At 40.6% G+C, this 24,925-nt stretch overlaps 1 protein-coding gene across 1 annotated transcript; it reads right to left on the bottom strand.

Moving 5' to 3' along the window:
• Positions 1-9,248: 9,248 nt before the first annotated feature.
• ubl3b (ubiquitin-like 3b) lies at positions 9,249-20,762 on the bottom strand. The gene is made up of 6 exons (XM_004545608.3): positions 20,603-20,762; positions 19,919-20,029; positions 15,930-16,038; positions 14,762-14,848; positions 11,660-11,737; positions 9,249-10,871 (listed from the first exon to the last, which is right to left on the bottom strand). Exons 2-6 carry the CDS (start codon positions 19,943-19,945, stop codon positions 10,819-10,821), a joined length of 354 nt encoding a protein of 117 aa, XP_004545665.1. The 5' UTR covers positions 19,946-20,029; positions 20,603-20,762; the 3' UTR covers positions 9,249-10,818.
• Positions 20,763-24,925: the final 4,163 nt, after the last annotated feature.

The raw sequence follows: 24,925 nt of genomic DNA, 5'->3' as shown, positions 1-24,925 counted from the left end.
GAGCACGTAATTCCCCTTCCACTTTTGTGTATCCAGAAGATGTTTAGGTTAGAGCAGCAGCAGGAGAAGAAGTCTGAGCATGTGCAACATATTTGCTGTGCCCCACATGGCCAGGTATCTTAATCCCCACCACCCTTGGGATTCCCCACCAAGAGATCCCATTAGTGAGGATAAAAGCTGTAATGTAGTCCAGAGAGGTCTGATGGACGTGTGGTGCACTGCAAACCCCCCAACAGGCCAGCGGTGACCTCCATCTGATCCCTAACTAACTGGAATTACAGCTCCGGCTCCAGCGGGCAGTGTAAAAGAGCAATGAACTGTAAAGCATTTTGATGTCTTAATGAACAACATGCACACACAGCAACAAGTCCAATAAGGCGCACTTATAAATTTGAAACGAGCAGCAGAGTTTGCAGACAGCAAAGAAACTGCTTCAAACAAGCGACGGCTCACAGCGAAGACAGGAAATGTTAAACAGTAAGAAACACTTTGAGAGCTGAAGTTGGGACAGATGCAGCTTGGTGGTTTTTAAAACTGGTGGAGATTATAGTTCAGTGCATCTTCATGAGTCTTAATACAAGTCTTCATCTTTAAAGTGAAATTAAAGAATCTGAGGAGTGGGGGGGGGGGGGGGGGGGGGGGGCTGTCTACATTCTTCTCAGACCTACAGAAGGGTAACATAGCTCTGGGTCAGCATCTGGTGTCACTGAGCAATAATCACACACGATATGAACACGAGAAATAATTCAAGGACTAGATCCGGAGATCAGGAAATTTATTCACTTTAATGATGTCTGGAGAGTGATCAGAGCGGGTGTTGGAGCATGAAGGTGAAGAAATCGGAGACACCTGAACACAAATCGCAACCCTGATCCTCAACGTAAAAAAGGAGGGAAAGGGAAAAAAGGCCGATCACGTGCTGAGGAGAGCTGAGCAAGGCTCGCGTATAAATTCAGTGATCATTAGAAGACCTATAATTCAGGTATCCAAGTCGCAGGTACACAAACAAAGCAGTAATCAGCAGGAGATTATGGGTAATGAGCAAGCCTGAATTACTCTGGGCTCCATTTTCCACATTTTGGCCTCGGCTCTGAGTGTAATCACTTTAGTATGTTTCCCCTCAAAGTTTGTGCTTTTCAGTCGAAGGGAAATAAAGGCAGAAAGTTCTGGTGAGAAGCCAATAGCCTCCAGTGACCACTTGTCCTAACAAAACAATGAGGACACCATTTCTGGAGCCAAGAAGAACAGAAAAGCGTTCCTGTGGGGGAAAGATTTCTAGTGTTTGGAATCATCTGAGCCATTACAATTCTGGTTTTACTATCGGGTTCTGATGTGTAATATTGCAGCTTATAAAATAAAGTTTCAATGAGCCGACTGGTTTCTAAAACCTTATTACTGCCACCGACACCTTTAGCCTCCAGCTAAACTTTGAATTTTTTGGCAAACGTTCACTAGAGCATGAAAACTGCACTGTGAAGACCTGAAGTTTACTTACACTCATCAAAGGCATGAAGGTTTTGGTAATTTGGGGCTTTTAATAATTTCTTTAAACTGTCTGTTTTGACAGGGTGGAATGATTGTACAGCACACCTCTTTAATGACTTTAAAAAAACAAAAATTGGGTGCAAGTTTTAATTTATCTTGGATTTTTGGTTGGTTATTTGATTTTTCCCTAATCCACACAGATATATACAGACTCAAATATACATAAATATATGTACATATACTGTACACTTAAAGCTTTTGATAACTGGTGCTGAAGGTTTTAAACTTTTTAAACGTTATTATTATAATCTGATATTTTCCCACTTTGTTAAAAATATAAAAACCAGGAAACATGTTTGAAAATTAGGCTAGTTTTAAAGATTAGACTGTGCAGCTTCTGGAGAAAATTGCAGTATGATTGTTGCTGTTGCCAGTTATTGTCTTCTTGCATTGTCTGGTGAGGCTTAAGTTGTAAGATTTTGCATTTTTCAAAGCATATTTATCTTCCATTAATAAACTGAAAGACTTTACACAGCCTGGAAGAAATTCAGAGGTCTTTTTACTGTTGTCTGCTGAGTTTGTTGTTTGCTACTCAACAGGTGTGGCTAAAAAAAGCTGAAGAGACAAAATATTTGACAATAAGAAGTTTAAAAAAGCTAAACAGAATGCTCTTATTTTGAAATTCTAATTCTTTAAAGCATACCAGTAAATATTTTCTGGATTATTTGTCACATGAGCCACATATTGTCACGGTCTGGCTGGCAGACCGTGGGGCTATGGGGGGAATGAGGACCCAAAACGCAGACTCTGCGATGGAAACAGTGCACTTTATTTACAGTGAAGGTAACAGATGCCCAATAAATCCCCTTTGCTCCCTAGACTCCCATATGTGTGTTCCCCTCCGACGTCCGTGCTCGTGCTCCCGGCAGTAGTGTTTCTGCACACCCTGTGCGTGCTGCCCTTCTGGTCCCTCGTTCCACCTGCAGGACAATACAGAAGCAGCCATTAAACACTGAACCCGCGCGCACACACGATCCACACTTCCTACTGCTACACACTGACTTGGAGTCTTAGCTTAATGATCCCGCACCGTGGGAGCTCCAACACTTTCCTAAGTAGCTCCCCCGACGAGCCCTGATCACCAACAGGTGTGTGGCAGGAACTTCAGGTGTGGCCAGTCCTCCTGCAGGGCCACACCCATCAGGCCTGCATGTGGCTGTTCTCCATCCTCCAGCCACACATGTACACACCCTGCCTCTACATATGAGTGGAAACCCGAACACAGCATAGTGCAGAAAAACACACATCCCCAAATAACAACAACACTAATAATAATAATAATAATAATCCATCCTGCTCACGGACCCCCGAGTCCTCCAGATCCGGGTCCGTGACACATATAATACGTACATTAATAAGTAATGTAGATCTAACCGCATTAAAATTAAAGGAGTGCAAACTTGCAACCTGTGGACAATGTGAAAGAGGTCAAAGTTCACCCCAGTTTTGGACTGAAGGAACTTTTACCCAAGCACACAAATCAGAAAAGACTATTTGTAGAATAATGATAAAATTATTTTTCAGACTATAAATTATATACAAGCATATCAGCCATGACGTTTGGCCATTTTTTTCCTGAAGGAGTCAGCAAAAGTCTGTTTTTTTTTTTCTTTTTTATTGCACCTTTAGAGGTTTCTGTACCAAAGTACTGCAGAGAAGTGTTTAGATTTCCATCTTGTATATGATCCCTGGAGGTTTCCTTCTCTCTCTCCCATGCACAGAGTTGACCTTCCTGCTAAAGCCATGGCTCCCTCACAGCAGCACATTACAAGAAACTGGGGACCATCTGGGAAAATAAACGGTTAATAAACCGACCCATCCTTCAGTCACGCTTCTGCTGCAGCTCGGTTATGGAAACATCAAAGGTAAAACACACACCTGGTTCAGAGTACCGGTTACATTCCCTTCATTCAGAAACCAGGAACCAGTGTCGTTTTCCCAATTAGGAGAAGAAAGGAGGGCTGGAGATGAAGAGAGACAGCAGCAGCTTCTGGAAGCAGCATGAAAGCTGCTCATTTGCTAACACCCTGCTGGGTTAATTCAACCCCTGCATGAGTGTGTATGTTTTCACACTGGCCTACTGAACTCTTTCATTTCATGCCATCAGAGGACCTCTGGTGTGGACAAATAGACTCAAAGCAGGGAAAAGTTGATAATGGACACGTAGAGCTGCCAGCGTCTCACATGTGACAAAAATATGACGAATAAGAAAACAAAGTGCTTGACTTTGATTTACGTGGCTTTCAATTTGGCGTGGCTGTTGGTGGCAGACCGGCCTGTCTGACTATTTCAGCAGCCGCTGATCTACTGGGATTTTCCATCATAACTGTCTCTAGGATTTACAGAGAAGGTGCGAAAAAGAGCAAAAATTCTCTGGGTGTCTTGTTAATATCAGAGGTCAGAAGAAAATAAAACAACAAACAACAAAAAATAATTTCCCCCAGGGATCAATAAAGTATTCTGATTCTGATTCTGATTGAAAATGGCCAGACTGCTTTGAGCTGATAAGAAGGCAACATTAACTCAAATAACCCCTCGTTGGAACCAAAGTAAGCTATGCAGAAGAGCATCTCTGATTCCAGAATGGCTACAGCAGCAGAAGACCACACCTGGTACACTGCTGCCAGCAAAGAACAGAAGAGCGGGGGCTACAACTCGCGTAGATTCACTAACATTGGACAATAGATCATTTGAAAAATGTTGCCTGGTGTGATGAGTCTCGATTTCTGCTAAGATATCTGGATGGTAGGGCGATAATTTATCGTAATAAAAACTGAAAACATGGATCCATCCTGCCTTCTAGTAGTGGTTCAGGCTGTTGGTGATTTAACACTGTGGGGAATATTTTCCAGGCACTCTTTGTGGCTCTTTGTACAAAGTGAGCGTTGCTGCAACGCCACAGCCTGCCTGAGTATCGTTGTTGACCATGTCGGCCCTTCTATGACCACAGCCTGATTCAATGTCACAGAGCTCAAATAATCTCAAACTGGTTTCTTGAACATGACTGCGAGTTCACTGTACTCCAATGTTCTCCACATAATCAGGTCTCAATCCAATAGAGCACCTTTTGGATGAGGTGGAACAGAAGATTCACGCCATCAGTCAAACACAGAACAAGCAACATGTACCTAATAAAGTGGCTTGTTAATATGTATAAGCGCGTGTTTGTTGTAAAAGGTGAAATTTTGGTTAAAAAAATGGCAAAATTAAATATAAAAGGAAACAAAGCATAGAGAGGAAATTAAGTCTCTATAACCCTGAAACATTTTGACTAATTACAATAAAACATTTGTCAAATTTTAGGCATGTTTCTAATTTTTTAATAATGTTTTTGTAGCTGAATTTGCACTCTAAAAATGATACTATGCAGTATGAAAGGTGTCAAAACATAAACTCAGCCTCCAAACGGTTAACTTTAGTGTATCAGTCGCTTGCGGTATGTGCTTGCTTTTGTGTGTGTGTGTGTTAACAGCTGGTCACAGCTGGTTTTAATACAGAAGGAACTGGCAGATTAGAAAATGAGTTACAATGAAGGGAACGGGGGATTTGGAGCTCAAAATACCATCAAAGAAAATAACACATATATCAGAGTCGCCTGTGGATTCAGGCATTCAGCTCTTTTCTCTCCATCCAGTCCAGCTACTATGTGCATTTTCACAGAAAGCAGAAGTTCTGAACAGTTATGAGTCTAACAAACTAAAGTGAGCTTTTATTTTTCAGTCTTCATGTGAAGCTGCATTTCCTGTTCTTCAGTTGTCCTGCATTACACTCAGAGATGAGAGGGACATTAATGAGCAAATATGATCATTTCTTAAAACTACCAAAGTTTTCTTTTCTTTTCAACCTTAAAACTTTACTCTGGAGCTTGGCAACAGCTTCTAATTGTAAAAGAACAATTTCACCTCAAGGTCAGTACAGTAAGGACCTTTTTGCCTCCATCTCACCCTGTCCCTGGCATCGTCATCTGTCACAGTGACCCTCTGCATGGGACGAAAAGAAACTCTCCTCCTTTGCTACATCCACGAACCTCCCCTGTGCCACCGCCTCTAAATTTGTTAAATAAAAAGAAACGACAAAGATGCAAAGATGAATGAATGGATTTGAGGTTACACGCCCACAAAAGTCTGCAAAATTACCCTGAAGTTTGGCAAAGTGTTTAATATTATCAAACATCAGCAGAAAATATGGTCCAGCAGCTGTTTCATAGCTTCGTATCACATCTCATGGCCTTCTTCAGCAGAGAGACAGAAAAAATTTGAATCTGGTGCATTCTTAAGCAACACCAAAAAGACCACAGAAGAAGTGCATGATGGCAGAATTATTTCCATGGTGAAACTTCTAAACAAGTCAAGAATACACTCAAGGAGGTAAACATGTCATTGTCGGGGTCTACAAGCACGAGACTCCTTCATGAATGGAAACAGAGGGTTGGACACAACAAGGTGCAAACAAGACAAGAAAACAAAAAAGGAAGGACAGGTTGGACTTTGCCAGGAAATATCTAAAAGAGCGAGCACAGTTCTGGAAAAAAATAGATCTTCGGACAGATGAAACCACAATTAACTGGAGCCAGAATGATGGGAAGAGAAAAGTATGGACGTGGAGAGAAACAGCACTTAGTAGTGCATGTGGATAATGAGCCACAGCAAACCGCAAAAGCAACCCAAGAGCTTCTCAAGGCAAATAAAATGTTTATTTTTCAATGGTCAAGTCAGTCACCTGATCCCAGCCTAGTAGAGCAGCTTTTCAGTTATTAAATACAAAACTGACTGCAGACAGACACAGAAACCAGCAGCAACTGAAGGCGGCTGCAGTAAAGGCCTAGCAGAGCAGAGAGTCTCCAGAAAGGAGACGCAGCGTCTGGTGACGTCCACGTGTTCTAGAGTTCAGGCAGTCGTCGACTGCAAAGGATTTTCATCCTACTATTAAAAACAATTCCAGTATTTAAAAATCTGTTCGTTTGTCCAGTTGATATTGATCCTTTGAAAGTGGGAGACTGAATAAATATGGCTGCATTTAGGAAACCCCTTGACTTATAGCTGAAAGTCTGCATTCAATCATAGATTGATGCTTGATTTAAAATCCTCTGTGATAGTCCACATAAGGTAAGCCACAAACTTACGGGCCTAGTTTGTTTTCTTCCCACTAACAAAAAAAGCTAAAATAATAATAATACAGTTTAACTACAGCAGTGTTTCGACTTAACATGACATTCCTGGAGCAGAAAGCAGCAAGAACCTCTGCTGTCAGAGTGGGAGTTAAGCCCTACATTTCAGGAGTGCAGTCCGCCCTCAGAGGGACAACATGCCACGAGCGAACGGTGGTTTGAGTGCAGCACACCGCAGCACACTCAAGAAACTGTCTGCATGCGTGCTTTGAGTCATGTTGACCACAGAAAGCAATTCCTCCTGCAGAAGCAGCTGTGAATGTGGTGGTCTTAAGTAGCCGAGATTTCAGCAGATTGCCTCCCTGGACTCCTCTGCGGTCAGCTCCTGTTCAGGCTCTTCTCTCCACTGAATTCTGTCAAAACTCCCAAAACTACTGGGGTCACAGGGAAAAGGTGAGGGGACACAGAAAGAAAAAAGGCTTCTGCACAGCAGCAGGTTTAAAAGTGCAGTATGTTCAGGGGGATGTGGGTGGACTGCACTTTTCCTACGTTACGCTGCCAGTGTCAACTGGAAACCTGGATGTCTTGCAGCGACACGTCAGGAGCGGATTCCTGAGGCAGACAAGGAGAAATCAGCTCAACACAAAGTCATGACCCCGATGTAACAACACAGCAGTGACTGGAGCTGATGGAGATGACAGCATGTGGGTCGCAAGCTGTTTCCTTTCCCTTGGTTCTGTCAGACTTAACCCTCAAACGACTTCATTTAAACTTCAAGCAGTCTCAAAAACCATCCGTGGAAACACTCCTCACCGCTTTGTACTTTTAAACCCTCCACCAGCAGCCTCTAACAGCCTTCACTCATTAGGCAAAAAGAGGAACAATGCCACCTACAGGTCAAGACGTTAAACTGCAACAATACTACCAAGTAGATCTTTAGAAGTTTGTCCATCGGCCTCCTTCTCGTTAAAGCTCCAAACAGAAAATTTGTGCAACTATAACCTTTAGAAATATCCGTGTAGACCATTCTTTCAAGGTTAATTTAACCCCAATAATAGAAAAACATCCCTTACTTCAATTTTGTGCAGTTAAATAAACAAAAAACACAAAGATTACAGCACAGATCAGAGGGAAAAAATCTAGATGCCAACTTTTATGTGAAGAAAAAAGTTTCTTTTTTGTGATTAAATAAATTATCTAATCAATCACTGATCATTCTAACCAAGGGATAACCCTGCCTCCTTAAAATTCTTCATTCAGAGTATGACAGTTGATCATATTACATTGAAAACTATGGTTAATATTTTAAGGCAACTCTATTATCTTTTTCCTTATTTTTAGTCATAAACATTTGCTCTTACAGTGGTGCCATGTTCTTATTTGATATGACCGGAATTTAAAGTAATAAGGTCAGAGTACAAACAAGTCAAATCTTTAACTTTTACAACTTGAAAACAGACTAGGACTAATCCGTGAAGCTCTTTCCTGAACTGAGTGGTTTCTGTCATAGCTCAGGCCTGCTTATAGAACAGAATGACAGAGTTTGCATAAGACGTTAGTGAGGGTGGCCTCTGCCTGTGTAGCTACCCTTGGAAAAACTCTATTCTGATGGTTATCAAACTACGTCTTCATTGATATGAACTGAGGAAAACTCATCCTCAAGGTTACAGGGGAGCTCGTCACATGTCATTTTTATAGGTGAAACAGTTAACATCGAAAACAATACCTGCAAAAGTTTTTCCATTACCACATCAACAACATGAACAAAAGTATTAGGCAACACCTCTTTAATATTTGAATTCAAGTGTTTTCAGTCCCATTGCCATTGTGTATAAGATCAAGTGCCTAGCCACACAGTCTGACTTTACAATGACTTGTGAAAGATTTGGTCTAAAGAGCTCATTGAAATCTGTAATGGGATGCAACTGCTGTCACAAGTCACTTAGTGACATTTCATTTTCTTAATTCCACAATCTTCTGGCATAAACACTCTGTGCTGGGAGCATCGTGGCTGAGTACTGCCTGTATGTATAATGTGCACATGGCTCAGTAATTCTGTCCATGTAGTGTGCTTGTCCTCCAAACATCTTATCAGACACTTTCACAAAACATTTAGGTTCTTGTGAAATCCTTCAAGGGGACTTTTGGTCCTGGTGCCTCTTTTAGCTTGTAGGCGAAGTTTTTGTGATACTTTCCTCCTTTTTAGTTTCTTTTCATCCTTATTAACCTCCTCACTGTCAGTCACATCATTTGATGACTCAGTATCCTGTAGCTGCATACACAGATTATGTGGAGTTTTTCTTTATAGGCTTGTTTTATGGGAAATGTGTACATTAAAAAAAAAAAAAAGCACAAAGCCCTTAAAACACACCTTATTTTCGCTTGCAGGACACTAGCCCCTCCCACCTGCTGTAAACCTTCTGTATGTGGAGGACAGCCAATCACAACAATACGGTCTTAAAGGAGCAGCAGTTGAAATGTTTCAGAGCATGAGCTGAACCATCAAGGTGCGGTATAAGATCAATAAGGGCCTTTAGTAACATTAGTCATGCAAAGCTACTCAAAAGAAAGTAAACAGTCAAATATGCAGAAGAAGTTGCCTTATGTAAAGATTTATTAATTTATAATACAAGCTTTGATGTAGACCACATTGCATTTTAGTTTTTACATTTATTCATACTGAGCTAATCTTCATAGCAGTGACATTGATTGACAAAAACACAAACCAAAAGACACTCGATGGAAGGAATCAAAAGGTTTCCGACTGTTTCTGAAGAAACCACAGCCCATCAACACGCCCAGTGCACCACCTTCTTCTTTTTTTAAAGACCACTTGCCCCCCCACCCCCCAAATTAGTCCCCATTATGCCACGCATTCACACACCCTCAGACACACTCGCACACAAACTCACCCGCACAAAAATTCAACAAATACATATACACAAGATAAAAATTGATATATTTAAATTTCAATATTAATGATATTACTGAATTCCACAATAAAAGGCAAACGAGAAGAAACGACAGCATCCAAATGAAAAAAGGAGGCGAAACACTTCCAAAACTTTCCTTTTTTTCTCTCTCTCTAGTCATCCAACGAGAGAAACTCAGCCTCGTTTTCAGTGTCCTGTAGAGGAGGGCGTCAAACCGATACCCGCTCGCATCTTCTGTCTGCGTTTAACTGGCCCGCCGTGCCGGCTCCCATCACCAGGGAGCATCGACAGCCTAGTCATTAAAGTCTCCACCAGAGGAACGAACACGACATCTGATGGCGCGCACATGATCCGCTGAAATCCTCTGACCGCATTTATTCAAGCCTCGCCGGGGAGTCTGTTCCCGTTTCCCGCGGACCCTCAGGTGTTTTTACTCTTCCAGATAAAAGTACTTCCTCGATTGGTCCATGAACGGACGCAGGTGACGGCCTACTGACCGTCAGTTACTGAGAGGCAGAAACAGTCTGTGAAGAGGATGGCACGTTTTCTACCACCTGGGTTCGGGAGGAGTTAAGGTCTGTTCATCTGACCAAAAACAAAAAGCCACAAAGGAGGAGGAGATGAAACACAGCAAACACTTTAGAATTAAACTGGTTAAGTGCAACGAGAGGGTTAACACCATTCAGTAAGACCTGGGGAAAACATCCAAGTGACTAGTATGGAAGGGTTAAAGCCCACACATCCTTTGTAGCACTTCTGTGTCCATGAAGAGAGGCGAGTTCCTGGGTTGTTGTTTGCTTTGTTTTGTTTTTTCACTACATGACAGCTCTTCAAAAATGTCTCCAGCAGTGAAGGGATCTGCGATGTTGTTCAATGTCATGATGTTCAAAGAAAAAGTAGTAACAACAGTAGAAGTTTGGGGGCAGAAAAGTGAACATTATTGGCACAAAAAAAGCCTCAGATTGGACAGTTCAACCAAAGTGTGTGTGAGAGAGAGAGAGAGAGAGAGAGAGAGAGAAAGAAAGAGGGGGGAGGGGGACCCCAAACGGACTTCCTGCATTTTATTCCAGATCCACAGCTGACGGGACGACAGGCAGGAAAGAGCGGAGAGGGAGTGTATGCTTGTTTGAATGTGTGTGTTTTATATATATATATATGTGTGTGTATGTGTGTGCATGTGTGTGCATGTGTGTGTGCGTAATTAAAGGAAGGGAAGGGGCTGTTTCTGTAGCTTTACAAGAGGAGGCAGCAGTTGCTCTCTGTTGTTTTTTCTCTGTTCCTTTGACCTACAAAGACAAGAGAGCAGAGAGATGAGGTGAGACAAAAAAAACCACAAAAACATCCAGCTGACATGAGACAGACCTCACTGGGATCTGTTTCCTGTTAGAAGGGGGTTCTTCCTCCCGACAGCTGCAAAGAGTTTGTTCATGTGGGGGTCACCTGATCATTATTAAAAGCTTCTCAAAACTGTTTACGCATTCTTCAACAATCAAAACATACAAAAAGCTGCTGAAATGTGTGGGCCACTGCACTGTGCACAGTGTAAAAAATGTCCGTAGCTATAATCACAGTGACAATGTAGCATCAAGTGAATTAGACCTGAGTCACACAGGCCTAGAGACTGGTCAGCAACCATCTGATAACCACAGGTTTTGAGGGAAAAATGAGTATTCTCCATCCGGTTGCTGTTGGTTGAGTGCAATTGTTAGGAAAATGATTGCTGAACTCCCAGTCATGCAGGTGTACAGACGAGTTACTGGCAACCACCTGTTGCTAAGGAAAACCGTGTGTTAGCCTCAGCTAGCCGAGTGTGGCTAAAGTTAGTCTTTTTAGCAGCACTCATCTTCTTTCTTTACACGCTGGCATCCACACGCCTGTCATGAGTTTGGCTGCTGGTAGTGACGGGATGGATTACATCCAACATACGGCTGAGAACTTTTACATCAAAGTACTGAAGAAGCATGATGGTTTATGCATGATGGTATATTAGAGCCAGTGACAGTTTAACAATTTTTTTTAATAGTTTGGCACCTCGAGAAAAAACTAAAACAAGGAGCAGATGAAAGTTCCTCACCATGAGAGTTGGGCTCTGGAAGAGTCTCCCTGGCAACCAAGTGCATGACAGTTGTTCGGCCCGGCGGCAGCTTTAGAGCTGAAAACACATAAAACACGTTAGGATTCATCCTTGTACTTTCCCATCTAATTAAATGGTGGCAGCAACAACAGCTGCATACGAATGCTATGAATTATGACCTTGTCAGTATCTATATTTGTCTCACCTAGGAATCACTTTATTTTCAACATCGTAACCTTCATTTAACCAAGCTGGATCATGAATATTTACATGTGCCACTAGAATATCTTTAATTGTAAAAACTTTCCTTACACATATTAATAAGTCTACCTGGCATCAGGTTTGAAGCTGAAATGAGATGGTCACATAAAAAAAACTGTTCTATATACTAAAAGTGCTGCTGTCGCTTTCACTTCTTCAGACTCTCTGCAATTTAGAAGTCAGTGAAGCTGCACCAGAAACCTCCTCCGTTTCCTCTGTTATACATATTTAATCAGACAGTCTCACCTCACTGAGATTAAAATCTTTTACAAGAGACCTGAGAACAAGAAAACGTGCAAAACCAGCCATTTTTTTTGATTGCAGAACAGTGATGAGCACCAGATGTGACACTAGTGACGAATCGCAGTGCACTGTGATATACAGAGTTTAAAGCTCCTCAGTCACACAGGAGATGAGATCAAAGGTTGCCAACAGGTTGCATGGAAGACACTGATTTGTCTGCAAACATTTGCAAACTATTTGACCACTAGTAAAACGGTTTAAAAAATGCGATGCAAACCAGAGACAAAGATTACTCAGATGGAAAAGTTCAACAAAAGCTGGAGACTAAGAGCACTTTCCTTCAAACATTTACAGTTTAAATACCACTCAGAGTGCAGCTGGCGAGTGTTTGCAGTCAGCTGGTGTCTTCCATACAAACGACAGGCAACCATGGTGCAGTACTCTCTTTGCAACAGATTTCACCTAGCAACACCAAGCAACCTCCATCAACTGTTGATGCACTAGGTTGTATCTACACTAATTTTCCAACTGGAAGAGAAAGACAACCCTTTAAAAATAAATAAATAAATAAAAAAATCAAACTCTGCTTTTAAAGCCAAGCCCAAATGTGTTTCTAAGTCTCCACAAGAGTGATGAGGGTGACAGGCCTCAGGTAGAGGTGGAGAACACCACATACTTCAGAATTAAGTAGCTTAAGCTTCTTCAGTGCAGCTTCCCATGTACAATGCTGATGGGATTCTCAATCTCAAACCAAGGTCACATTCTAGAAGGTTTAATCTGACTTATAAACTCAGGACTTCTTTAAATGTTCCTAATGAGTGCTAAGACAATCAGCAGCCACACCTTCTTCAGCGGATAGCCTTTTAAATGTAGGCAATCTGCGGTCAGAGGTACATGATCACTACCATGATTCATACTGGCAAACAATTTGTTCTACACGTGAGCAAAAATACGTGCACTTCCTGTCACGGTTACAGAGTAAAAGGCAGATTTCCTGGTACTGTTTGATTAAAATTTCTGAACAGAAACGCAGAAAGAGGAACTGCAGCCACCATCAGAAGACTCCACAACAAATCACAAGAAGAAAGAAGTTGATGGGCTGTTGAAGGCAGCGACACAATATACAGATGTTACCGGACATCTGAATATTATGAATATTGGCGTTATATAAAAATGTAAGCTTTATATTTTTGTATCTTTTTACAGAGAGATCTTCTTTTATCTGACCGACTCGATTTCTTCTATTGCACATTGAACTTTGTGTGTTTTCTAAAGTATAAATTTATAAAGTAAAGCTTGAATTAAAGCCACGCTTAATGCAATATAATTACTTTATACAACTAAACCAACATTTTCTTCATGGATCTCAAAAACAGCTTCATAGACTGGCTTCTTAAAAAGAGTTTCTGACATGGCGATTTTCATTGTCTTATATTAGACATTCTTAAAACAAGAAAAAAAAAAAGGTTTATTTAAAAACACAAACAAAAACAAAAAACCCATAAGTACTGAAATGAAAGAAAGAAAAATCTTGACTCTAATCCCATAATCTGTTGTGCTTTTTAAGCCATTATATGTACAACAGCCAAGCAGTGACTATGTCAAGGACCTTTATTGTGAAAGGAACAGGAAGAAGCCCATTTCGTATGTGTGGACAAAGCTCACGTTTCCGGTATGGCGTTTTCGGACATGCATAAAACAAATCAGGTCATATTACCCCATTATTGTTGATAAGCAGTTTCAGTATTGGCATCACTCGCTCCACTGGAGCAAGCCTGCAAACCCAGCATCCAAATGACTGAGGCTGTGCTGGAGAGGAGGTTAAAGAACTGTTAACCATCATGGACCATCCTCTGCATCACTTACTGGAAGGCAGCGAAGCACTTTAAGATGCATTTCACAAGGACAGACACAGGAAATCTTCACTGCCTCATACCACAATACCTGCATTTATTTTATATGATTTCTTGTTGAGCCATTTCACTCTGGGTTGTTTGTTTGTTTTTTTGATTGAGCTATCACAGGTTGTGTTCAGTCTTTTAGCTAATGTAACAAGTTTACAAATTCTGGTATTAATAAAGTATAATTTGTTCATAAAATCTAAATGGTACCTACTGCTACCGCTGCATACTGCATGAATAAAAACTCATACCAGCAGATAATTCTCAGATGAGTCTCAGAAGATAAAGGCTGTTTTCGATTTCACTTCCCATTTATTTCTACACGAAACAGAGAGACACACATCCTTGCGTCACATCGCTCTGATTAAAGGGAAATGTCCAGCCAGTGTGAGAGATCAGAAGCACTGAGACTGGTTCTCAATCAGGAAATACTGTCTGCTTCAGTTCATGTTTTGGGTTCAGTGAAATAATCCAAACAGCAGCAAAGGAGGAAGGATGCTGCCTGGGAATCTGAGGACACTGGCAGAAGTTCATGACTGTAAATCGTTAGACTAAGAGCTTTGTGTACTGCTGCTAGATATGCCCGCATGCCGTTTTTGGCATTAGTAATTTAACAACAGCGTTTACAGTAAGATAAAAGCATAAAGATGCCATTCTGTTTCTCTCTGATGCTTTCTCTGGCCAGCGATGGTCTTACCTCCCAGGGTGACGTTGCCATGAAGGAAGCGTCCCTGGAAAATGAGGCGGAGTATACTGGGACTGCTCACCTGCTCTTCCTCCCACCCTGCCAAGGAGGGAAAGAAGAGATGTATCACTTTCCCAACTGATGCAGCCAGCAGTATTTTATTGTCCTAGAAACACTAAACACAAGAGCCAAGATACAGATTGCTGAGCATATTTCTGAAGACTGTGATATATGCAAAGCCCACAGTTTACAATTTAAACCTTTAAATAAGTTCTGGATTCTGTTTCCAAATGAACTCAAACTGGCAGTTTCTTGTATTTTAATCAGCTGGCATGCACACTGGTACCCAGTACATCAATGAGCTAATACTAGCTAATGTACTGGCCTGGCTAGTTTATTGCCCTGGCTCCAATGTTAATTCCCCCATCCAACACCATAACACGAGGTGTGATCCAAAAATTAGGGTGATAAAAAAAGTTCAAAAACCTCGCAATAATCTCCTTGGGCAGGTCCGGATGACTTTCAGCATGGCTGCCTGTCCTGACCACTTGTACTGCAGCCTTGTCCCCAACTCCAGTATCCACAATAACTCTCAGAATTATTATGAAGAGCTAAACTCTCCACTGAGGTCAATATCGCTGTCTTACCAGGCTGTAAACATGGGAGTCTATGGGGATTGACTCAAGTGGCTCTTGAGTTGAAACTGCAGTTTCTGGCAGTTCAGCGCTGCTTTCATTCATGAATGAATTCATGAAGTCTCGAGAGGCTTCAGCCGAGGAGTTTTCATTTGAAGAGTCTGCAGTTTCTAAGTCCAAAGGCTGCGTGTCACATGATGAGCAAACCCAGCAGCATGCTTGCCATTTTTTGACACTCACATGGTTGTGCACAGCAAATCTGTCCCCCTGGATGAGGCAGTAAAAGCAGAGTTTACTGCCCACCTCACACTGTTACAAACTCACCTGTCTGCTTTGGACTTCGAAAGCTTGTCAGTTTGTTTAAATCAGCGAGTGTGAATACTTGCATATTTTTAAACAGAGATTATATCAGGTTTTGATTCCACATCTGTTAAATATTTGCAGAAACTGGCAAACTGTATGAGATTGAATCAGTCTGACTTGAGGTTCAAAGTGTGAAATATATTAAAAGTGAAGAACAGGAGACTGAACCCTTTAAAACGTACCTGCAGGCCAGTTGTCAAATACGTGCTTGGCGATGTCCGTGGCCGAGTCATTTGGGGAGAAGGTGAAGTCCTGTGTTTTGCCACTGACCAGGATAAGGCGGAGGTGTACCTAAAGCGACAAACAAAAGCATTCAAATATGGGTCCATAGAAATGTCATGCCAGCCACACTTCCATTAAAATTCTTCTCAATTAGTCGTGGCGAAATCCCTTCACTTCCTCTAACCTCCTCAGACATGAGGTGACCTTCTGAAGGGTGCGAACAGACGGACATTCCAGTCTAATTAGATTTAGCCACACCAGATCTTCACCCTCTGACTGGGCGACTTCATTCATCGAGGGCTTACGGTGAAGTGAGCCTCTGTTGCTGGAGATAACACCAGATAAGGGTGGGGCAGAGGGGGGAGAACACTGGGCCTTTAGTTCCAGGGTGCTGCTGCTCCTCTCCGGGCTGTCGGCCTAATGCGATAACCCCAGGTGTCCCAGACAGCTCTGGGCCATGTTATTAAATTTACATGGCCAGTGCGTAGCCCCAAGGGGGACTCGTGCAAGTGTGTGTGGGAAGGTCTCTTAACAGAGGGGCTTCCTTCTTCTTCTTTTTTAAAAAAAAAAATCCTCTGGGCATCTACACAAAGATATCTGTTAAAAAACAAATAAAAGGGGAAACTTCATGGGCAACATGCCTTTAAGCAGTGTCCAACATTTTATGCCCACTGGAACCAGAAGATCAGACTATTAATAGGACACCAAAAAAAAGCTAATTTAATTACTTTAATTGGCGCCAACTTAAAATATAAGAGTATCACATAAATTATCGGTTGATTTAGATTTAAAATCTGTATCTGAAAATAAGTAGTAAGCTTGAAAATGAATGTAACAGAGTACATGTCACAACTGAAGGTCATAACAAAGTGTCATAAAATCTTTTTCACTAACAGTTACCTCAAGTTTTTTTTCCCTGCATATGCAATTAAAAAAAAGAAATTACCAGGACTTTGACCAAGTGTACTTGCTCCTCCATAAAAGCTGAAACTCGCTGGCTTTACAGTCAAAAATCACCCAGCAGTCAGGGGCTAGCTGCACCCTCACGCACAGAAACCTCTTTGTCATTTATTCATTGGTTTTGCAATTGAAAGAAATTGTTTAATGTAATAAATAATCAGTTAACAGCATTTTCTTGAGAATCGTCACAAGGCTGCGCTCATGAATGTAGATCCTGCACCTTTTCCTGTCAACAAACTATCACGACCTAGACGGGGATAAGTGGTAGAAAATGGTTGGGTGTACTTTTATGGAAAATAGTAAAGCAAAACTAATGTTGAAGATTAAAGCAAGACAGTGTAGAGCTTCTATGAAGCAGACTGTGATCAGCAAGTGCTTTAACATGTGTGGCATCCCAGGTGATAAAGGTGTAAAACGTTTTAACCAAGAGAAAACTATGATTACTATGACTAGTGGAGTAACTCTGGTTTAATTGTCTACTACTTATATTTTAATAGAACACAGTTTCGCGACAATAAAAGGGCAATTCTATTCTATTTCATTCTATTCTTTACAGCCGTTTAACAACTACAAAAATTTCATTGTATCTGTACCCACAGTTAGGCTGTTTAAGGCATTTTTATAAAATATAGTTTCATTTTCCACCATAATGCTTCATTTCTGCTGACTGCTTCATTGCTGCTGCATGTGTCACCCTCCTCACACACTATTTTAAATTTAAAAAAGAATTTAAAAAAAAAAGTGAATATTTTAGTCAAATTTTTCCACCAACATTAGACTACATGAAGGTAGGCTCGTGGTCAGGATTAAAAACATCACCCTTAACTGAATAATTATCTTGAGCCCATTTTGGACCTCTGTCACTGGACCTCATTGAGCTCTCATCTCTGATCAATCACTCCACAAAAACATACAAAAAGAACAATACTAAATCTTTTTGCTGGGACATCTCTACTCTAGATTCAGAGCTGAAAGATGGGGGAACGTTCCCCCTACGTGTGCCCTTCTTAAAAAAAGAAACATGAACTTTCTTTGGTTCACAAATCACAGAGGAGAGAACAAAGAGACTTAATCACGAGGTGTGACGTGAGGAAGGGACAACCCTACTCTCTGATCTGTTTACAAATACACCCTCCCACCCCCCTTTCCTCTCGGTGGTCCCCTGCTCACCCATCCCCCTGTGAACTGAATAACCTCAATGTGGGATTGCATACCCATGTCATTATTAACAAGCTTTGTCCCCCTTCCCTCATCCTGAACAAAACAAAAACAAAGTCAAATCTGCCATGGCAACATCCTGCATCACAAAGTCATTGAGGTTCACCAATCGAAAGGAAGTCTTCCAAGTGGTGTTATGATTACTTTTTAAGGGTTAAAGGTAATAGCAGAGGCTTATCTGTTCTTCATGCTGGTCAAGTTTCCTAAAAACATAGTCAGCCACGAGCTTCAGGATAGCTGCCAAGAGAGATGATCTATTAAATCCCACTCTGGCCTCCTGTGGGTTTTACCTCATGTTGGTGTCCTACATAAAACATCTGACAACATTTATTCTTTTTTAAAAACTAAACATGGGTTCCGTTAATACGGGGATGTCAAACTCATTTTACATCATGTGCAACATACATTCCACTTTGATGTGAAGTGGGCAAAAGTACTACCAAGTAACAGAAAAGGTTCTGGATTGTCCTGTAATTACAATTTTAGAATATCCTTGTGCTTTGGTGTAGTATAACTGGAGCAATAGGAAAAGCTGAAAACTTGTGAAAATAGAGTTAAAAATTCAAAAACTAACCATGCTTTCACATTTTCTTAAGATGCCTAGTGAGCCAGATTGGAGTCTTTGCTGGGCCAGTTCTGGCCTAAGGGCTTTATGTCTGGCACCCCTATTCTAATATCTGCAGTTTAACACTCTTCTTATTCAATAAAGCGTACGCTTCAGATATATAAAATTAAATGACACAAATAACACTAAAATAACATAGAACAACACAAAAAGTTGAATCATTGTCCTTAAAAAGTTATGTTTTGCCTCACCAACAATCCAAAACCTGAAATATGCACACACGTGTGATCAATGCTGTACATTTTCATACTAGGAACTCAGTATGGAGACAGCAATTGTAAAAATGTGGGCCAGTAATAACATTTGAATTAAAAAACAAAAAATTGGCAATCCCATATGAAAATATTTTATTTCAAGAGAAATAGCATTTAGCATTGCCCTTAATATGACAAGCTCCAGATATCTATGTTTTATGTTTTGGTGAGCAGTTGATAACAGAAAGAAACAGCTGTTTCATATCTTTTGGGTTTAGAAGTGGCTACCTTTGTTTCTAAAGCTTAGGTGACATGGTGCTACTTCTTTGTTCTTTGTTAATCCTATTTGAACCGGGCACATTTATTTAATTATTGTGTCATAAATAAAACAAACTGATCTAAAACTACAGACAAACATCAGCCTGTCTGACTGATAAATGTCGCCTCTTTTGACTTTTTATTTCTTCTAATTTCTGATACTGTCGCTGCTCTTATTTACAGCAGAACTTTTAATTACATAAAAATTACAGACAAACTGCAGTTTAATACCCCAAAATGCAAATAATTGTCATCTTTTTCTTGGTAATAATGGTACTAATAAGTAAACAAAGCCAACAAAAACTTGTATTATTGTATCCATTCCTGTGGTTGGGTTGGATTAGGTGGGGGCAGGATGTAATAAGAGGGTGCAATCAATTGGCATCTAAACCTTGAAAGGAAAGTAGGCCAACGTTTTAACTCAGATTAGACAGATGGTGTTCACAGGAACAGCAGTCACTATCCAGCTAAGTGTTTGTGCACGTTGGCTAATCCACAAACAACCTCCACCCCCATACAAACACCTACACCAGTCACAGAGATAATCAAACGTATTAATGTTAAATGATGTTTTGAGTACTCAGAGAGCATCGCCTCAGTTGTGTGTTTTGAAATGTGACAGAGCCTCACTCACCATATCAAGATCCCTCTGAGTGGTCATGGCTCAGCGAGGAGGAAGGCCGTGGACGGGGAGCAGAGAGGACAGGATCGGTGTGCTTCAGCAGCTGGAGACGGGGCCAGAGCCCTGATACAAACACCAACACTGTCAGGTTGACTTCCACAAAAACAGCAAAACAAAAAAAAAAACCTGACACCATAAGATTGCACCGCTCACAAACTGTTACCCACCGAGCTCGAAGGAGGCTAACGCTGCAACTAACATGACAACACTATCGGTCGAAACTGCACATGATCGATTAGTTGCCTGGACCGCAACAGCACCGAGCAACTTGTGTTTTACCACACCGTGATTTAACTAACCCAAATTAGTAGTCTTGGCGTGTTAAACTAGGACGAGCTTTAAAGATTAATCCCACAGTTAGCCTTACGTTACGCTAGGGGGCTACATCCCATTCAGGCATCACGGCTCATAAATTTACTGGAAGCTGAAGCGGTGCATTAGGTGGGAGTGTGTCTCGCCCGGAGACACCGATCACCTCAGAGTTTCACCCAGATAAGGTGTATAAACAAAGCCCTGCGAGCTAAACAAGCTACCGCTGTTAACGTTAGCATTAGCTGTTATGTTAGCCCGATCTTCCTGTCGATGGCTACCTGCAGGCTAACAGCCCAAGGACGGTTTCCGTGCTGTGGGCCTCACCTGCATCTGATGAATACGATGAAATTTTGCATTCAGTTGAGTCAACCAGTCAGCGGGAAACGTTTTCCATGGGGAAATGATCGAGTGTAGATGGATGGCGTTATGGTTGACTCTGGGTATCAGAGGCTAATGGACGGGAAGACACCGGAAGTCAGCTGGTAGTAAACACAGAGAAGAACTACAAAGGCTTCTGGGAGTCCGAGTCCAAGTATGAGAAAATATAATAGAAATGAGAAATAGTTTATCATTATTATTATTATTATTATTATTATAAGAAGCAGAAAAATGGGGGGGTGTTTTGATTCAGACTAAAAATATAAATATGAAAGACGAAAATCAGAATACTTTAATAATCCCTAAGGAAATTATGTGGGTTACAGTTGCTTCAAGAGAGTAACAGTAACAGACTAAACTAATTAAATAAGACAATATAGTACACAGTTTACAAATTTAAGAAATAGCACTAATATATACAAATTGCTCAATTATAAATATCAAGAATATTACAAAGTCACGTATATTACAGAAAAATATACATGATTGACATTTAACTCTAACCTGTGAACTTTGTCATTTGACTGTAGAGCATGTGCAAAAGGGTGTAACTATTGCAGTGTTTACAGTGTATTAGATGGAGGAGTTGTACAGGGCAGGAATGATTTCCTGTGTCGTTCAGTGGTGCTTTTTAAAACGTAAACATTAGATGAAAACATGTAAAACAAATTACAACCAAGATTAGAGTGAAATGTTAAATTAAAACTCTATATTCCAAAGTTAAAACAATACCGAGTATAGACAAGGTATTATATAATCCACATATCACAAGGAGTTATAAAGTTTGATGGCCACAAGTAGGAATGATTTTCTGTGCCATTCTGTTAGTGTCAGTTTTATTTATATAGCACATTCCATCACATGCGAACTCAGTGTGATTAACAAAAGAGATAAAACAGAAGAAACTATGCAGGTCTACTGTGTCTTATGGCAATAAAAACAACAACAAAAACAGAAGTTAACAAACACACACACCATCATTGCCATCAGAACTGCCAGCAGTAGCTGAAGTCCATAGTGTAGAGGGTGAAGAGAAAGTGAGATGGAAGGGTCTCGTGCGGGGCTCCTGTGTTGCTGACCTCCCTGTTCGACACACAGTGCTGTAGGAGTACATTTTCTGGTCTCCCAGTTAGGCAGTCAGTCAACCATACAAGTCAGTATCACTGTCAGCTTATCAGGCAGTAGAGCCGGCCGGATGGCATTGAAGTCACCGAAGAAGTTAAAAAAACCCAAACACGATTCTTACAGTGTTTGCTGCTTTGTCCAGGTGGGTAGAGACATGGGTGAGCAGGCAAAGAATGGCTTCCTTAAATTCAAGTCTGGGCTGGTAGGCAAACTAGAGTGGGTCCATCAGTGGGTGGACCACAGCCTGGAGCTGGTCCAGGATGAGTCTCTCCAGGGTCTTCTTGATTCATCCCATATTTGTGAACTTTTTTTTGCTATACCAAAAGGGTAAAGTGAACAATAATAATGACAATAATGACAATGAAGTCCCATATGATGATATATTTAACAATAGCTGACCATAATATGTCACATCTTGGAAACAGAGGTGTGGGCTGATGACATAAAGACTTAGAGTGACAGGAAAATGTATATTTAAAAAAAACACTTTCTACAGAATATCATCTGCTGTGTATACTTATGTATCCTGAATCCAACCCATCCAGCCAAAAAGTAAAAAGAAAATACAATAAAAATCTAAAAACAAACAAAAAAACAAAAAAAACAAAAACAATAGAAAGCAGTCTTGAATGATGCAGTATTCCTTCATATATTTTTGACTCTGTCTTCTGTTGCATCAGTGGCAGATATAGAGAATTTTAGATTGGGTGGAAAAGGAGGGGCAAGAGCTCTAGGCAGGGTGGCACCTAGCTCTTCAGTGAAGTATACTAAAATCCCCTATATGTAAATGGACTCAACAAAATATCCACAAAAACACTATTATATACAACTATTTATTGTATCATAACTAGAGATGGCACGATACCACTTTTTTATGTCCGATACCGATATCATAAATTTGGATATCTGCCGATACCGATATGAATCCAATATAGTGTGTTTTTTAATCAATAAAACTGTTTTTTAATATCTTGCTGCATTTTGTATAAGTTCATACTCAAGTTTAAATAAACAACAACACTAAAGCTATTCTGTTATACCTGTATGTAAAAAAATACACTGCACCCAAAATATTTCATAGTTCAGCAAAACTGAGCAATCTAATGAACTTAAACCTGCTCCATCCTCCCTATTCTGGTATTTTGAAGAGTACTTAGCAGAAATATTAAGCAACCTAACTAATAGGTTTGTAAACTCCCAGCAAAAAAAAATAGGGAACCACCCCCCCCCCCCCCCCCCCCCCTCATGATGCTTAATCGACGTAATCAACTTTAATTTGATGCAGTGTGAAAAAAAAATGCACAGAATTAAATTATTTTTCAAGAATAATTAAATAGATTCAACATCTTTCTTCAACAAAATTGCAGACTGCACAGATGGTATCTTCCCAAAGGAAAAAGTAGTATAGCTTACTAGGGTATATTAGACTTAATAGTTACTATATACAGTAATGGACTTCTATACATTTTACATCAGATTAAAACTTTGGGTGTAAGATTCGGATAATTATTTATTAAAAGCTAGACATTTTAAATGAGAATAAGAAAGAAAAGTATGTCTTTGTGCCCCCCTTTTCGCTGTTAATGCCCTATCCTATCGGCCCCCCTGGCTAAACTTTGCTAGATCCGCCCCTGCACAGTTACCAGCCGTCAGCTACGTCAGCGGTCCCCAACCCCCGGGCCACGGACCGATACTGGTCCGTGAGTCGTTTGGTACTGGGCCGCGAGAGTTGAGGCTCAGGTGTGAAATGTATGGTTTTCAGGGTTTTTATCGGTTTTCAGCGTTATTTTGTTATCGTTTTTATCGTTTACTCGGTTTTCCTTGGTCTTTTCACGTGTGTTATGAATAAATCTTCTTTTTTTCGGTACCGGTACTAGTTTTATTTTGTTGTATTTATCCGTGACACCTTAAAGGCCGGTCCATGAAAATATTGTCGGGCATAAACCGGTCCGTGGTGCAAAAAAGGTTGGAGACCGCTGAGCTACGTAGAAAAGGATCCTGGTGTAGAAAGTAATATTAAATAAATTCTAACAACAGTTTATCAAGTTTAAACGTGCTGCTGTTATTCAGCCGCTGTTTTCCTCTTTCTGGTGCAAAGTGGGCCAAAAACAAACAAGAGAAACGGACTCGCAACAGAAAAGCTGATCAGCTGATCATTAAGCAGTTTCATGATTGAAGTAGCAGCAGGAGAGGGAGGGAGAGAGAATATATCCATATATCGGTTAACGTGGGAATGCTTTACAAACATTCAGAGATGAACTTACACACTTGCTTTACTTCTCTCTGGGATAACTTCCTCGGAGATGAAATGCTGGTTTGGTAGCGAGGTTACAAATACACACAGCCGCTCTATCACGTGAGCACACTGCTCCAACGTGCAACGGTTATGAGGCGAGTTATGCCATGTTGCAAGTTTTGTGAGGTGCTTTTTTGATATTTAATGGATCGATTGCATTTTTTATTTCTCTCCGATCCAATAATTTATGTCAGTATCAGACCGATACTGATACATAATATCGGATCGGTCCATCTCTAATCATTACATTAAATATATTCTGTACCACTTTACAAATTACAGGAAAGTTTGGTTGCTTAGAACCAAAATTCAAAGAAAGGAAGTTTGACTTAAGATTTTTGCACAGTATTATTGATAGTATTAATATTGTTATTTGTTTTACTTTTTCTTTATCTCATTTGACCATGGTCAGAACACGGTTAACATGCTCAGCACCACTTTAAATGTGGAAGCCAACACACACCATACACATCCTAATATCCCCTCATCTGTCCTGATTATCCCAGTTTGTCTTGTTTTGCATGGTCTATATCCACACCTTGTTTCATTATTGCCCTACTTTTATTAATAAAGTTAAAAATACAAATAGAAAACTATTAACAAGCAGGATTGATGACATTAACATATTAATATAAACCGTCTTTAGAGAAGCTACCAGAAAACTGTGGCTATGGATCTGTAATAAGACATTACGGCACAACTAAAGTCAAAGTCAAAGTCAAACTATTTGGTTTACTACTACTGTTTATAGCGTTGCCCAAAATTACTTAATTGTAACTAACCAGACTTTATCTGCAGACTGCAAATCACAGCAATCACAGACCACACACAGAGTCTGGCAGCAAAAC

The sequence above is a fragment of the Maylandia zebra genome, linkage group LG2 (assembly GCF_041146795.1).
Source record: "Maylandia zebra isolate NMK-2024a linkage group LG2, Mzebra_GT3a, whole genome shotgun sequence".
NCBI classification, from domain to species: Eukaryota; Metazoa; Chordata; class Actinopteri; order Cichliformes; family Cichlidae; genus Maylandia; species Maylandia zebra.
This window is presented reverse-complemented; position numbering and strand designations above follow the sequence as displayed.

Excerpts from the sequence above, each read along its gene's own strand:
- ubl3b (XM_004545608.3), bottom strand. The coding sequence starts at position 19,945 with ATGACCACTCAGAGGGATCTTGATATG. Across the intron at positions 14,849-15,929 it reads ATTTGACAACTGGCCTGCAG|GGTGGGAGGAAGAGCAGGTG; the intron begins GTACGTTTTAAA and ends CCTCCTTGGCAG. Across the intron at positions 11,738-14,761 it reads TGGCAACGTCACCCTGGGAG|CTCTAAAGCTGCCGCCGGGC; the intron begins GTAAGACCATCG and ends ATGTGTTTTCAG.